Source organism: Gracilinanus agilis, chromosome 2, assembly GCF_016433145.1.
Source record: "Gracilinanus agilis isolate LMUSP501 chromosome 2, AgileGrace, whole genome shotgun sequence".
NCBI lineage: Eukaryota > Metazoa > Chordata > Mammalia > Didelphimorphia > Didelphidae > Gracilinanus > Gracilinanus agilis.
Window position 1 is genome coordinate 194,841,303 of NC_058131.1, and position 14,143 is coordinate 194,855,445.

Below are 14,143 nucleotides of genomic sequence, written 5' to 3' on the forward strand. Positions count from 1 at the left end.
GCCCCCCACTTCGCCACTTAGCTGCCTCATTATTATCAATTTGTCTATCAAGTAAAGAACATTGGATTGGGAGTTCAGGAAACCCAGGTTCAGGCCCCTCTTTGAGCCTCATCAATTATAAATCAGTCAATAAACATTTATTAAGCATTTACTATGAACTTAATAGAAAAAAAGGTAAAAGAGGTCCTGCCCTCAAGGTACCTAAAATCTAATTAATAAAATAATGGCAAAAAATTATTATAAACTCTATAACTGTTCTAACTGGTCTGACGATGTAAAATACACTACTACTCAAAAACTGAAAGAATATCAGAGGCAGGTAGAGGATACTGTTCAATCTAAGGCTGAAGGGAGGTATACGCGCATGCTCAATAGCCAACTTCTGGCACGGAAGCTCCGTTGATTGCTATGAATTCCTTCGCTTCGAGATAGCCAATCAAAGGCAAGAGCGCCAGTGATTGACAGCTAAATAAACGATTAGCGGGATTCGGATTGGGCAAACGAACCGCACGGGAGGGGCTTGTGGGGGCAAGCCTCTGAAAAGGTGCGGAACGCAGTGATGGTGCTGGTTCCCGGCAGCTGTAATCTCTCTGTCCTCTCCTGAAGCCATGTCCGGCGCAAAGCAGCAAGGTGAGGAGAGGGCACGCTTCCAGGGCTGCCATCAGAGGGGTTCCAATTATCCAGGCATCAGTTGAGCTCCTTTATGGGGCCCAAGCCTGGGCCGTGTGAAGCTGGACCTGCCTGCGAGAAGCCGCGGGTCTTGGCTCTCTCTGAAAGGCCTTTGGAGCGGGGCAGGCAGCTTTGCTGACCTTTGGGCAGGGCTTGATGTCACCAAGGCAGGCTGGACCGGCGGGAGGGACAACCGTACCGGGTCCTTAGCCCCGTCCCAGCTCCTTTTCCCACCCCTCCTCCTGGACCAGTTATCATTCCTGTCTCCAGCTCCCAACTCTGTCTCGCCCCTACCCCTCTCCTTTCATTCCCAGCCATTGCCCTGTCCCAGCCCCCCACAACCTATCTCTGTCCCTTATCCCGCCCCCAACTCCAGCTCTGGCTCAACTTTTCATTTCTGGCCTCACTCTATGGACTTTTTCCTACCCTACTACTCCCAGCATTGGTTCCAGCTCCTTATTTCCCATCTCTCCACTTCTTTTCTTTAGCCCATGACCAGCGGTCTCCTTCCTCATCTCTCTCTCCCCCTGTCCCTAGCCTTCACCACTGTCTCCACCCCGCTCGAACTCTGCGTTAATTCCAACCCTGCTCTTCATCCTTTCTTCAACCCCACCTGTAGGGACACATTCTACTTCCTTTCCTCTCCCATTCTCCAGTGCCAGGATCACTGCTGTCCTTTTTCTTCCCGTTTATGTGAAGGTGGAAGGCACAAGACAAAAGGAAAGGTGAGAGCTGAGTAAATTTAGATGCTGATAGTATTTTGGATTATAGCCATCGCTGCCCTGTAAACTCTAGATTATAAACTCCTTGTGGGCAGGAACCATGTCTGATCTAAGCTTGGGCCTCTTCACACTGCCCTCTTCACCCATCCTCTGCTTAGGCCAAAGTTTTGTACATATTCAATGGTTGGTTAATAAACATTTGTTAAAATCAATTAAATTGTGCAAAAGTTGAATGGACCTACTTCATAGATATTGACTTCCCCATTACCAGAGGTCTTTAAACAGGAGGTGTATGACCATCTATCTGTCAGAGATGATATAGAGGAGAGTCCTGTTCTTCAGTGCTACCTATATGTGAAGTCCTTTACCAACTACAAAATTCTGGGCCTCAGTTCATTAAAGGATTTTTCTTCTGAAGGTAGCTAAAGTTTCTGTATTTATTTGGAAACTTCAGGAAAGCTTTGAGGAACAAAATGTAGTCTTGTTTTTTATCACTAATGACTATGGGGCTTTCCCTTTCCCCCCTGATTTAAAGTACTTCATTTTATCAGACTACCTAGAGACCCAAACTTTATGATCTAACTGTTTTGGTCATATGATCAACTTTTCAGTGAGAAAATTTCTGCCTTTTCTTTGCTTTGATCAGTGTTTTGAGGAACAGCTGCAAGTTGGCAATATTAACAGAAACCTAACAAGGTTTAAATCCAAGATATAGTAGTATGCTTTTATCTAAAAATTACTTTTTCTTTCTGACCTTTAAAAATATGGTTATGAAATCCTGTTTTGGAAGTGATATAAATCAGTGAATTTACTGTGGTCTATTGGGATTGAAATGTCAGAGATATTATAATACTAAATATGCAGCCTTCTTTGGGGGTATGTAGTCACCCTCAGTAAATTATATCTTCGTTTTTTTCTCCAATTACTTCCCAAATGTGAGGAATATTACCGGTAACAAAGGATACTTTAGACATGCCAACAGTCATTATTCAGAAAAGGGCCCATTCTTTTGACAAACATGTAATATTAAGAGCATGAATTGTTTTCTTTGGTCAAAATTACATTCAAAAAGGAGAGGAGGGCAAGGGGACGTTAGGAGGGATTGAAAGAGATACAACTAATAAATGAAAAATAAATATTAGATAATAGAAGATAGATATGAGAGATCACTAATGGTTAGGAGGAACCAAAAAAACATCTCAGGTCGATGATACCTATGGATGCCCTATACTGATCCTTAAGGGAAAATAAGGTTTCTATGAAATAGAAATGAGTGTAAGGAGAGGAGAGGAGATTCCAAATGTAGGGGCCCATCCACATGCAAACGTGTGGAGATGAGAGATAAAATACTGAATTCAGAAAAGAGAAAGTAGGCCATTTCAGCTGGAAGGTTGAGTACATGAGGGGATAATGTGAAATAAATCCAGAAAGGTAGGCGGGAGCCAGATTACAAATGATTTTAAATGCCAAGCACAGAAGTTATGTTTTATCTTAGAGGGAAAAGACTAAAATATAGAATATGATGAAGGAGGGTAATCCTGTTAGAATGACTAGTGCCTAAGGATTGTGGTAAAGGTCATTTGTCTTGATTAGGTAGACAACCTACAGATTAATAATTAGCTCGTCAGCTGTATATAATATACCTTCTCCCATAGGAACAGGGGCACACTTCTACCCCAGAAGGAGAAGAGCACACACCTACTCCCTTAGAGGAAAGGAGCCCATAGTGTCTCCTGACCCACAGTATAGTCCTGTTTTACTCACTATGGAGACTGAGGTCTGAGGCTGAATTCTTTCAAGAGTGACACTGATCAACACTGTCTCCAAATCCAATTTTGGAGAGTCCTTTAATAATTTAGGGAAAAGTGATGAGACTTTGAACTAGGATGGTAGCCATTTGAATAGAAAGGACATGTGTGAGATATTTTGTGAAGGTAAAGCAGACTTTGAAGCTGATTGGATGTGTGAAGGAGGAGAAAAAGAGTCAAGATGGTTCCAAATTTAAGAATCTGGATGACTGGTAAAGAATGATGCTGCCCTTGATGGAAACCTTAAGGAGCCCTATTAGTTACTACTATATTTTAATTTGAAAAATCAGCTCTGTAAGCATTTGGAGGACTGTATAGAAAAGAGATGACTTGGTTTAGCCTCTTAAGAGCAAGCTAGGGACAATGGGAAAAAGTTACAGAGTAAGATTTTGGTTCAAGAGTAGACAAACTTTCCAACAATAATAGCTTTTCAAAAATGGAATAGTTTGGCTTCAATTCCCTATAAGTGGAAGTCTTCAAGTGGATACCTGATGACCACTTAACAAAAATTTAGTGTATATGTTGGAGGAAAGGGGAAATGGTTCCTATTCAGGATAGGCTGGACTGAATAACATGTGAGATCCATTCCTAAGCTGTGTCAATGATTGTTCTTCAAAGCCCTGATGAAAGCTATGATGTAGTGTCTTCTACGTCATCAATGTATTTACAAAGGGGAGATGGGGGAAAACTATAAAATACAAATGTACCAGACATATATTAAGGAAGCTCAGATGCAAAAATCTGATATGTGCATTTATCTAAAGTGTTTTTCATATGATAAATTTAGGAAGCAGTTTCTTATGCCTTATACAGTGCATCAGGATCTTAATAGAGCTGTACTGGTAGTCATCTACTGTGATTCTTCAATGAATATTTGATCTCATTGATATGAATATACCTTCCAACAATGCAGATCAGAATCCATGTGACTCCCAACTATGTCTTCCCATAAATCCTTCATCATAAGTCTACTCAACATGCTTGAAGCCTTTCTTTGGATTACCCAATATTACTTAGAACCAACAGAGCATGTCTGTTAAGTTATTCCTTGTTTTTTCTACATGACTAACTGACCTCCTTTTCTGGCCATACATCTCTTTGATGATATTCTTTATAACACTTCTGCTCAGTTCTTTATTCAGTGAACAAGGATTTATTGATAATGTCTTTATATCCTTCTTATGCCCACCATATCTCCCCATTAATCTTTGAATGACCTACAACTTTAATATTTCTGAGACTGTGGTATTCTATTACTCACAGGGATTCAGCATCACCTGAGGGATTTTGATGTTAAAATGATGGTCCCTTAACACTATTCTCAATCCTCTGAAGAACCAAAAACTAGGTGCTGCTAGAAGTGGGGAAAAGGTCAAGGATAGAATGGCAGAGGGATGTGCAAATTGATGACTTTAATGATCTAATTTTAGTCTGAAGCTTCCTGCCATTTGACCAGAGAAGATAAGAAAAGGATGGCACTCAGAGCCTTAGTTAGGTATTGGTTGAGGTTAAAAGATAACCTCTTTCCATCATTTTTATAAATACAGCTTAAAGGAGTTGCTGTGAAGGGTCAGGAAGGAAATGAAACTTCTATTGCTATGAGACAAGTAACTATGGGAGTAGTGGAAGCAAATGTGTGAGTGACTGGTACTGTGAGAGAACTGACCCTGTAGGGGTACAAGGAAAATTATTTCTCTTTCCCCTTTACTCACAGTGGTTCTGAGAATGAAATGGTCTTTGTAGGAGGGTCCTGGAATATGATGAGGATCTACCTGAAAGCTTCTCCCTCCTCCTTACTCCTTTTCAAAAAACTCAGGAGGGAGCTTATAGTCTGAGTATCATATTCAGTGCTGACTGAATAGGCTGTTCTCCAGTGGTCTCTGAGGCCTGATTTCCTAGCTCTTCTGTTCAGAGATATTGCCCTTCAGCTTTGTGGTTTAGCGAAATGTAAGGATTAAAAATGGTTTGCCTAAATTTATGAGTTAAAAAGACTTATTGTGGTGCCGTTTATAAAAATTAAAAATTAAACTATGAGTATGTTAGTAGCTTTATTACAGCAGGTTAGAGATAGTAAAGAGGGAAACATAGGAAGGAGGTAGCAAATATTGCCTAGCTAAATACCCTATAATTGCCAATCTGAAGAAATCCAGCTCATTCTGGACAAAGGCTCCCTCAGGTCCCAATCTCCAACTAGGAGTTATGGTAGTCTTTTCAGAAAGAGTCTTACCAGTACAGAATCAGTCTCCAATGCAGAAGTCCAAGGCAGAAGAATCCCTCCAATGCAGAGACACCAACACAGAGGTCCTCCCTCAGCAAGAGCCACCAAGATAGCAAAAAAATGAATCAGAATACCCTCTGCTCACTTTTATAAGCAGTTTTCTTCGTTACTTCCTGTCTCTCTGGTTTCTCCTTCCTTTCACTGTGGGCTGGTCTATCACATCTCAGGAACCAAAGTCTCAATTTGCCTAGCACTGCCCAGGGTGGGGCAGTGCTTGTGGTCTTTTAGGACTAAGTGTTAATGACTGTTAGTGTTAACTATCTTCATTAGTGACTTACTAAGTGTTAAGAAAGGGTACTTCAAGTTCCTGTTTGATTAACTTAAAATAGACAAAGGGAATAAAAAATTCCCTTTCACAGAAGGAATGGAAATACAACTTGCCTTCAATAAATGAAACCCAAATTCCCTTTTTTTAAAAATGGCCCTTTGTTTCAAGGAGAAACTTGTAGTCATTGAAAGAATAATACATTATCTCTAAAGGCATCTAATCTACTGTCTTTCTCCTATTCAATTCTGGTCCAAAAGTGAAGCCTAAGAAATGTTTAAGATTGGAATCATTTCATCCACAGAGTCTGTCCAATATAAGTGTATGTACAACTGCAGTAGTTGTTGCAGTCACAAAATTGTCCAGTGAGAATAAGCTCCTACTGTGTTATTTACTATTGTACCATTGGTTTTAGTAGAACAAAAAGCCATTTTTAAAGGTTCTTCAATAAATGATATACTGTGATTGTCAAAAATTATATTATTCCTGGAAGCATCTTAGAACAAAAATAACCTTGATCAATTTTTTGATTATTAATATCAAGTGAGGAATCAAATTTGGATATTTATGCTTACCAAAGGTTTTTCTGTTGTCAAGAGGATGACCAGTTCAGAGTCAAATTCTCTATAGATACTAAGTTCTAAAAGATGTTACTCTTTGTAAATTACAGTTTTGATTGTATTTAGCCATGGAGTTTTACAGAGCCTCTTTAAGGAGGTCTATAACCACTCAAATGAGTTTGGACCGCCTATTCTTTATGAAAAAACTAGCCTCATAATCAGACAATTACATTAGAATTTGGTTCATTTCCTCAAACTTTTATTAACTGCCTACTTATATGCAACACTGTTAGGCACTAGAGATACAGAGACATAAAGGAAACTGCCCTTTCCCCAGAGTATTAAAGAGGAAATGATTGGTTGTTGTCCTTCTTACTCCAAGAAGACCAAAATGATTTCTTTTGAATTATGCATAAATTGGATTTAAGTGAGACAGATTGCAGAAATTCATCAGTCTTACTCTCCCAGTTATCAAAGTCCAATGGCAAAACAAAACTTCAGACAAGAGGTAGAGTAAGAGATCTAATTTAAAGAACTAGATTATGTACTCAATCCCTGGCTTTACTTCTGCAGGGCTCCAGAGGTCCAAGCCAAGGAGCCTAAAAGTCAATTAACAAGAGGTCCCAATCAAGGGAGCCTCTGGGAGGCTGGTACCCCCAGGGAGGCTAAGGTAATCATACTTCTTCACTTGCCACGTGTAGTTCTAAGGAAGAGATTTAAGAACAGTCTCACCAAGTCCAAGGTCCTAGCTAGAGCTTCTCCAGGTCCAGTTACAGGCTGAAGAGTGAGTCTAAAGTCCCAGCCAAAGCTCCTTCAGATCCAGTCCTAGGCTGAAGAGTGCAGAACTGAACTGAACTCCCACTAACTGGAAGTTGTCACTCTTTTTTAAAGAGGCTTCATTTGCGTCACTTCCTGTGCCTTCCTCTTGGTTTTGTAAGAGGGGAATTTAGATATTTATTTAAAGTATGGTCGCCAGGAATCAATTGGATTAGCTTGATTCCGTATTTAAAAATAGACCCAAATCAGGATGCCTTTTATAGTTTATTTACAATTAGGAAGGTTGAAGGTAGGGAAATAGAGAGAAACTCTGGCCCAGACCAGAGATCCGGTCCGGATGAGGGTTTAGAGGTTAATTAAACGAGGCTGCTAGCCGCAAGGCCTTAGACAATTAGAGAGACAAGAAGCCTCCTTGAGGGTAGAGACTCTAGAAACGCCAAGGGAGGCGAAAGGAAGTCAGCCTAACTTACCCACGTGACAATTCAGAGGGAAGTCATCTAAGGTCTCAGCAGAGATCCTTCAGCACCAAGTTCAAAGCACCAACTATTCAACAGGAAGTTACTATCATATTTAAAAGATAGCATCTTTCATCACTTCCTTCATCCACCTCTAATTCAAGTGGACAAATGGCAGCCTCAACACTGTTTTGGACTGCCCAAAGGGCAGTCCCTTATTATTGATTTGCTACTTATTGTCATGTGTGGGTAACTAATCTCCCCTCCCCACTAAGGGAGGTGGGATGACATTATTTCTGATGGCTAGAGTTTAACAATGAATGAAGATGAGCTAATTCCATTTACACAATCCCCCCTTGATGATCATTGGGTGCCTAGTCACCCCAAGTGATCATTTTACATAATCATCTTATACCCACAAAGGTCTTCTAACTACAATAGTTAGAGGAGGGGAATGGAAGAGAGAGAAGGCAAAACCAATGTTTTGCTAAGGGCATCGACAAGAAACCAATTGGGGGCAGTCCCCTATTGGCATAAAATGTACATTCAAAGTAACTGTTTAAACCCCATCAGTTCAATCAATTGTACCCCAAAGTTCATTGTGGATCTCTTGGTGCAATGTAGATTCTTCAGGCATCTTTCTGAAAACAGTTCATTCTCTGGATTAAGGAATCAGCAAGCTTCTTTCCCTGAGAACTTTTTTTTTCTTTCGAACAAAAAATTAAATCTTGGATTTTATAAAAATACAATCCCCCCTGACAAGGGTATTTAAAAAAGAAATACCCAGATCAGCTCAGGATACATAGTTGAGTTATGGGGTTGTATGAGTCAATTCAAAAGAAAAAAAACAAAAAGAAAAAACAAAAAGAAAATCAAATAGAAGAAAAATGAAACTTTGGGAGAAAGAAAACATTTAAAATCAGAATGAATCAAAATATCAAAATCTATGTACATAAAATTTCTGAATAAACAAAAATAAATTCAGAACAGGCCCTTGTATTAGGGTCCAATTAATATAATTTCCATTCTACTAGTCTGTAGAACAAAATGCAGTAATACTGCACTTACCCATTGGCAGCCAAGACTACAGGAAGTTGCCATTCTATAAGAGAGAAAAAAGGGACCAGATTTATATGCAAGGGAAGTGCCTGTCATTCCCTGGTCTGATTTACCTTCACTCTCAGTAATATATGGGTGAGCCAGGATGATGGCCAACCTTCGTTACCTGACTGGCAGTGTAGTTCAAAGAGTCCTACATCTTAACATATGTTAAGCATCGCTACTTCAAGTCTTACACTGAGTTCAGGTCCTTAGTATTGGCATGGGAGTTCCTCAATCCCACTTGTATTTGCATGGTCTTTTTGACCTTGTGCTCCTTGGCACTGTGCAGTTTTTCTCATCAATCCCACTGGGATTGGTCGGTCAGTCTCCATGACCTTGTGCCTTCTTAGCACTTTTTAATGGCTCTTGTGTTCCCTTCTCCTGGAATCAGACAGAAGCATTAATCATAGTCCCATAACATTTAACAAAACATGGCAGGTTCCCAAAGTCTAAAGCCTTGTGAGTAAGCAATAATATTACAGCAAATATATATATACATATATATATATACATATATATACATATATCACTGCAAAAAAATAAATAAAATGATTAATAGTGATTATATGTACTTTAAGTACAAGAAATGATAAAAAGGGGAAAAATCAATTATTCTATTAAAAGATAATAGGAAAAGCAAGAAGAAAATTAAAAATAAATTCAGGGAGAAAAAAAAATACAATGTGATTCCAAAAACAGCATCCATTTGTCTATGAACTGTTATCTCCAATGTATGTGAAAGGAAACAGTCAATCAGTTTCAATAGAAGATGCTCTCTTTACATGTGAGCAATGAATCCAAGAGTCCTTTTCTCCAAATTTTATAGCTGTTGGAGTGGTTAATAATATTTGGAACGGCCCTTTCCATGAAGGCTGAGTTGCTCCAGTGTGCTGGAAATTTTTTATATACACCTTGTCTCCTGGGTTCAGGTCATGAAGTGAAAAGTCTATTGGTCCTACTTGTACTGCAATTCCAGATTCACGGAGTTCACACAGTTTATGTTGCAATTCCTGTATATAGGAAGCAATAGAAGTATCTCTTCCCAATAGGGATGTATATGCAGGAGAAAAAAGCTTAGCCTGTATAGGGGATGTCCAAAAAGCATCTCATATGGTGAGATGTGTTGATCTCCCCTGGGCCTGCTTCTAAGATAAAATAGAGCTAGAGGGAGAATGTCAGGCCATTTCAGATGTGTCTCAGTACATAATTTGCCAATCATAGATTTAAGTTCTCTGTTCATCCTTTCAACTTGGCCTGAGCTCTGGGGGTGATATGGTACATGGAATTTGGGAGTTATCCTCAAAAAGGAATATATTTCAGATAAAACTGAACCAGTAAAGTGACTTCCCCTGTCCGAATAAATACGTGGAGGCAGGCCAAAACGAGAAATGATTTCTTTTAAAAGCACCTTGGAGACAAAAGCCGCTGTGGCTCGGGCAGTAGGAAATGCTTCCGGTCACCTGGTCACTTGATCCATTATGACTAGACAGAATTTACATTGTCCAGCCTTTGGCATTGTTATGAAATCAATTTGCAGGTGCTCAAAAGGTGTGTAAACCAGAGGACGCCCACCAAAAGCTTTGCCACGACAGGCATGTTGGTTATATGCTTGGCAGATAGGGCAAGCTGCACACACTTTAGAGGCTATAGTGGGTATGCCAGGAGCTATCCATACCCTTTTAACGGAGTCCACGATGCCCTGGGTAACAAAGTGACCATTTTTATGAATGGATTGGTAAATTTGACAATAAAAGTTTCAAAGGAGCAGGGGTTTTCCTTCAGAGGACACCCTTACTCCATTCATCTGTTTAGCTTTAAATTTTCACTTCCATTTTTCTACTTCTTTCTCATCATAGGAAAGTGATAAATTTGTCATCAGTGGTTGTTAATGTTAAAATTAATTAAGGCCCTTCTATAGCTGCTAGCTTTGTGGCAGTATCTGCCTGGTCATTTCCCCTAGAGACAGGGTCAGTGCCACCTGTATGGGCAGAGCAATGAACTACAGCTAGAGCTTCTGGTAGCTGGAGAGCAGAAAGTACTTCATTAATAATTTTTGCATTAGCTATAGATTTTCCAGCTAAAGTTAAAAATCCTCTCTGAAGCCCTAACATACCCACTGAATGACAAATTCCAAATGCATATCTAGAATCTGTATAAATTGTTTCCTTTTTATTTTTTGGCAATTATACATGCATGTTTTAGTGCTATGAGTTCTGCGCCTCGAGCACTTAGATTTGAGGGCAGTGAAACTGACCATATAATGTCAAATTCTGTGACTACAGCAGCTCTAGTTTAGCGTATGCCATCCCTCATAAAAGAAGAACCATCAGTAAATAAGACTAGATCTGGATTGTCTAAAGGAGTGTCCAGGAGATTGCCTCGAGGCTTTTCAGCCATGGACACTAGTGTTTCACAATTATGTAATGGTTCTTCTGAGACTGGTAAATCAGGAAGCAAGGTGGCAGGATTAAGAGTTGTACAGTGTTTTAAAGTAATATTCTCATTATTTAGTAAAGTTATTTCATACCTTGTAATTCTCTGATCAGAAAATGCCTGTGTTCTGTGTCTTAGCAGTAATGCTTCTACTTCATGTGGGCACATAATTGTTAATGGGCATCCCAATACTAGATCAACAGTTTTTGTTACTAACAAAGCTGTGGCAGCTACGCCTCTAAGACATGGTGGTGTGCCTGCAGCTACTGGGTCCAGCTGGGCTGAATAATAAGCAATTGGATGCTGATAAAGTCCCAAAGTTTGAGTTAAAACACCTGAAGCTACCCCTCTACGCTCATGTACATATAAAGTAAATCATTTGTTTATAATCTGGGATGCCTAGAGCAGGGGCAGACAGGATAGCTTGTTTTAGATTCGACAGAGCTAACCGGTGTTCTGGCTCTAATTTAAGAGGTTCAGGGACTGAATCTTTTGTTAGTGCTATAAGGGGTTTAGTAATTTCCCCAAAGCAAGGGATCCATCGTATACAAAAACCTGTTGCTCCTAAGATTGTTCTTAAGTGTTTTTTAGTGGTAGGATTGCTAAATTTTTGAATATTTTCAATGTGCTTAGGAGAAATATAACAGGCACCAGCAGTTAAAATGAACCCTAAATATTCCACTTTGGGGAGACACCACTGAGCTTTTCCTTTTGAGATCTCATGGCCTCTTTTATGTAATTCTAAAAGAAGATGTTTACTATCTTCTTGACATTTTCAGCATCTGGTGAAGCCAAGAGCAAATCATCCACATATTTAATTAACTTACTGTTTTTAAATGTTATATTATCTGTGTCTTGGCTCAAAATCTGTGCAAAGAGGGTGGAGCTTTCCACATACCCTTGTGGCAGATGAGACCATGTCCACTAAGAAGTTTCCCAGGTAAAGGCAAATATATGTCTGGAATCCTCATGAATAGGAATCGAGAAAAAGGCTGAACACAGGTCCACTACTGTAAAGTAAGTGGCTGTACTGGGAATAGAGGAAATAATTGTGTTTGGGTTTGAAACCACAGGATGTCTCTTTATGACATGATTGTTTACAGCCCTTAAATCTTGTCACATGTGGGTAACTAATCTCCCCTCCCCACCAAGGGAGGTGGGATGACATTATTTCTGATGGCTAGAGTTTAACAATGAATGAAGATGAGCTAATTCCATTTACACAGTTTATGTGTCCAATCACAACAGATGCTCTGATTAGGACTGCCAAGGAGGCAGGCAGTAAATTTTGATTCAGTTACCCTCAATCTAGTATAGCCCATTCACCTAGACAGTTTCCTAGGGTGTGGCCCTTGCACATGCTACAGCTTCTTGGCAAAGAGAGAAGGAAAGAAGCACTTATGCAAGTGCCATTCACTGTGCTAAGCACTTTTTACAAATATTATTAAATTTGACCCTCACAGCAATCCTAAAGGGTAGGTCCTGTTATTATCATTCCCATTTTACAAGGAAACAGAGGGAAATAAAATTTTAAGTGATTTACCCAGTGTCACACATCTAGTAAATATCAGAGGCAGGATTTGAACCCTGGTCTTGACATAGATCTTCCTGATTCCAGGAACATCACTCCATCTAATTACAAACTATTTCATGAGAGGAAGAACATTTATCAGTGAAGAACTCAAGAAATATCTCTTAAAATAAGCTTTGAAGGGAACTAGTGATTCTAAGAGGTAGTGACAAAGAAGGGCTGTGTTATAGGCATACTGATAGCTTATAAAGAAAATTATAAAGGAGTTTTTTTGTCAGAGAAAGAAAATTTGACATATATATTGATTGCAAATCAAAATCATTGTTTCTCAAATTTTTTCAGTTTATAGATCACTTGATTCAAGTAAAATCTGCCTGTCAACAACCCCATCTATTACAGTGTGCAAATAAAACTAATCATAGCTAATAGCAAGAATGGCATTGATTCAACAAACATTTATTAAGTGACTACTTTGCACAAGGCTCTCTGAATTATTTTGATGTGATGAGAAACTAATCAGACAATCCTGAGTATGAACCTTCCCCTTCCTATGAAACTTATGTTCTTCTCTGCATTATTGAGTTGTCCTGGTGCTGAGAACAAAAAACCCTTATGTCCTACCCATTGAAATAGGAATTTTTTAAGAGGCTACCATGACCTGGATATGCCCAAGTCCTAGGTTGGTTTCTTGGAGTTCCACTGTTGGCACTCCTTCCTACCTATATGCTGTGAACAAATAAGATTAAGCACCTATTAGATTCTTAATAAATTCTTGTTCTCTCCCTTTCCCAACTCATGGGTTGCTGTGGCATCATGTTGTAGTAGAGTGTGTATGAATGAATGAAGCAATGTCTGCTCTCAATAAGTTCACATTCTAATGAAGGAGACAATTCATATGGAAGGTTTCAGCCGTAAGACAAACCACCATCACCGCCTTTATCGTCATCTCCCCTCATTCAGACCCTGATTGAGAAAGCCTGAGACCCTGAGTGGCATTGCTTGCAAACCTGTGCCTGAAATTTAAAAATTAGGTAAATTGTGTGCTTGGGGGCATAGGTTTTAAAATAGTTGTTAGGGCCAATTATCAGAAGTACACAGGTTTGGGAAGGCCAACAAGAGAAACTAACAGGATACCCAAAATGATGTACCAGGGTTTATTAAAAGTAATGGCAGGAAGGGAAGGGGATTGGGACAATCTGACTAATTGATGTAATTAAACCTCCCACCAAAACTCAGTAATTGTATTTCACAATGTTGTAACTGTGCTTTAACTGTACACACTCTACCTAAAGATCCCAGCTCTACTACAATACCTCACTAACCAAATTCCACCCCCTTAGATGGTAACTAGAGTAGGAAAAAGGCTGGAAGGTAGCAGGATCAAGGGCTCAAAAGGGAGAGGTTCTCACTGACAGTTGTCTTCAGCAGTTTGGTAAGAATCTCGATAGATCAGGAGTATCAGGATACACAAACAGGAACCAGATGGACAGCCACAAGGAAAGGGAGAAATGGTCAAACCCACTCAGTCCACCTGAGGAGTTCAG

The 14,143-nt window shown here is 39.5% G+C and overlaps 1 protein-coding gene across 5 annotated transcripts in view; it reads left to right on the forward strand.

Annotated features, from left to right (window-relative positions):
• Window positions 1-542: 542 nt before the first annotated feature.
• Window positions 543-14,143, forward strand: part of ERICH1 (glutamate rich 1) — a 160,676-nt gene continuing 147,075 nt past the window's right edge. For all 5 annotated transcript variants that reach the window (XM_044663606.1, XM_044663603.1, XM_044663604.1 and 2 more), the window contains exon 1: window positions 543-630. In XM_044663606.1, coding sequence (XP_044519541.1) covers window positions 609-630 — 22 coding nt within the window. In that variant the 5' untranslated portion in view covers window positions 543-608. The remainder of the gene's footprint in view (window positions 631-14,143) is intronic.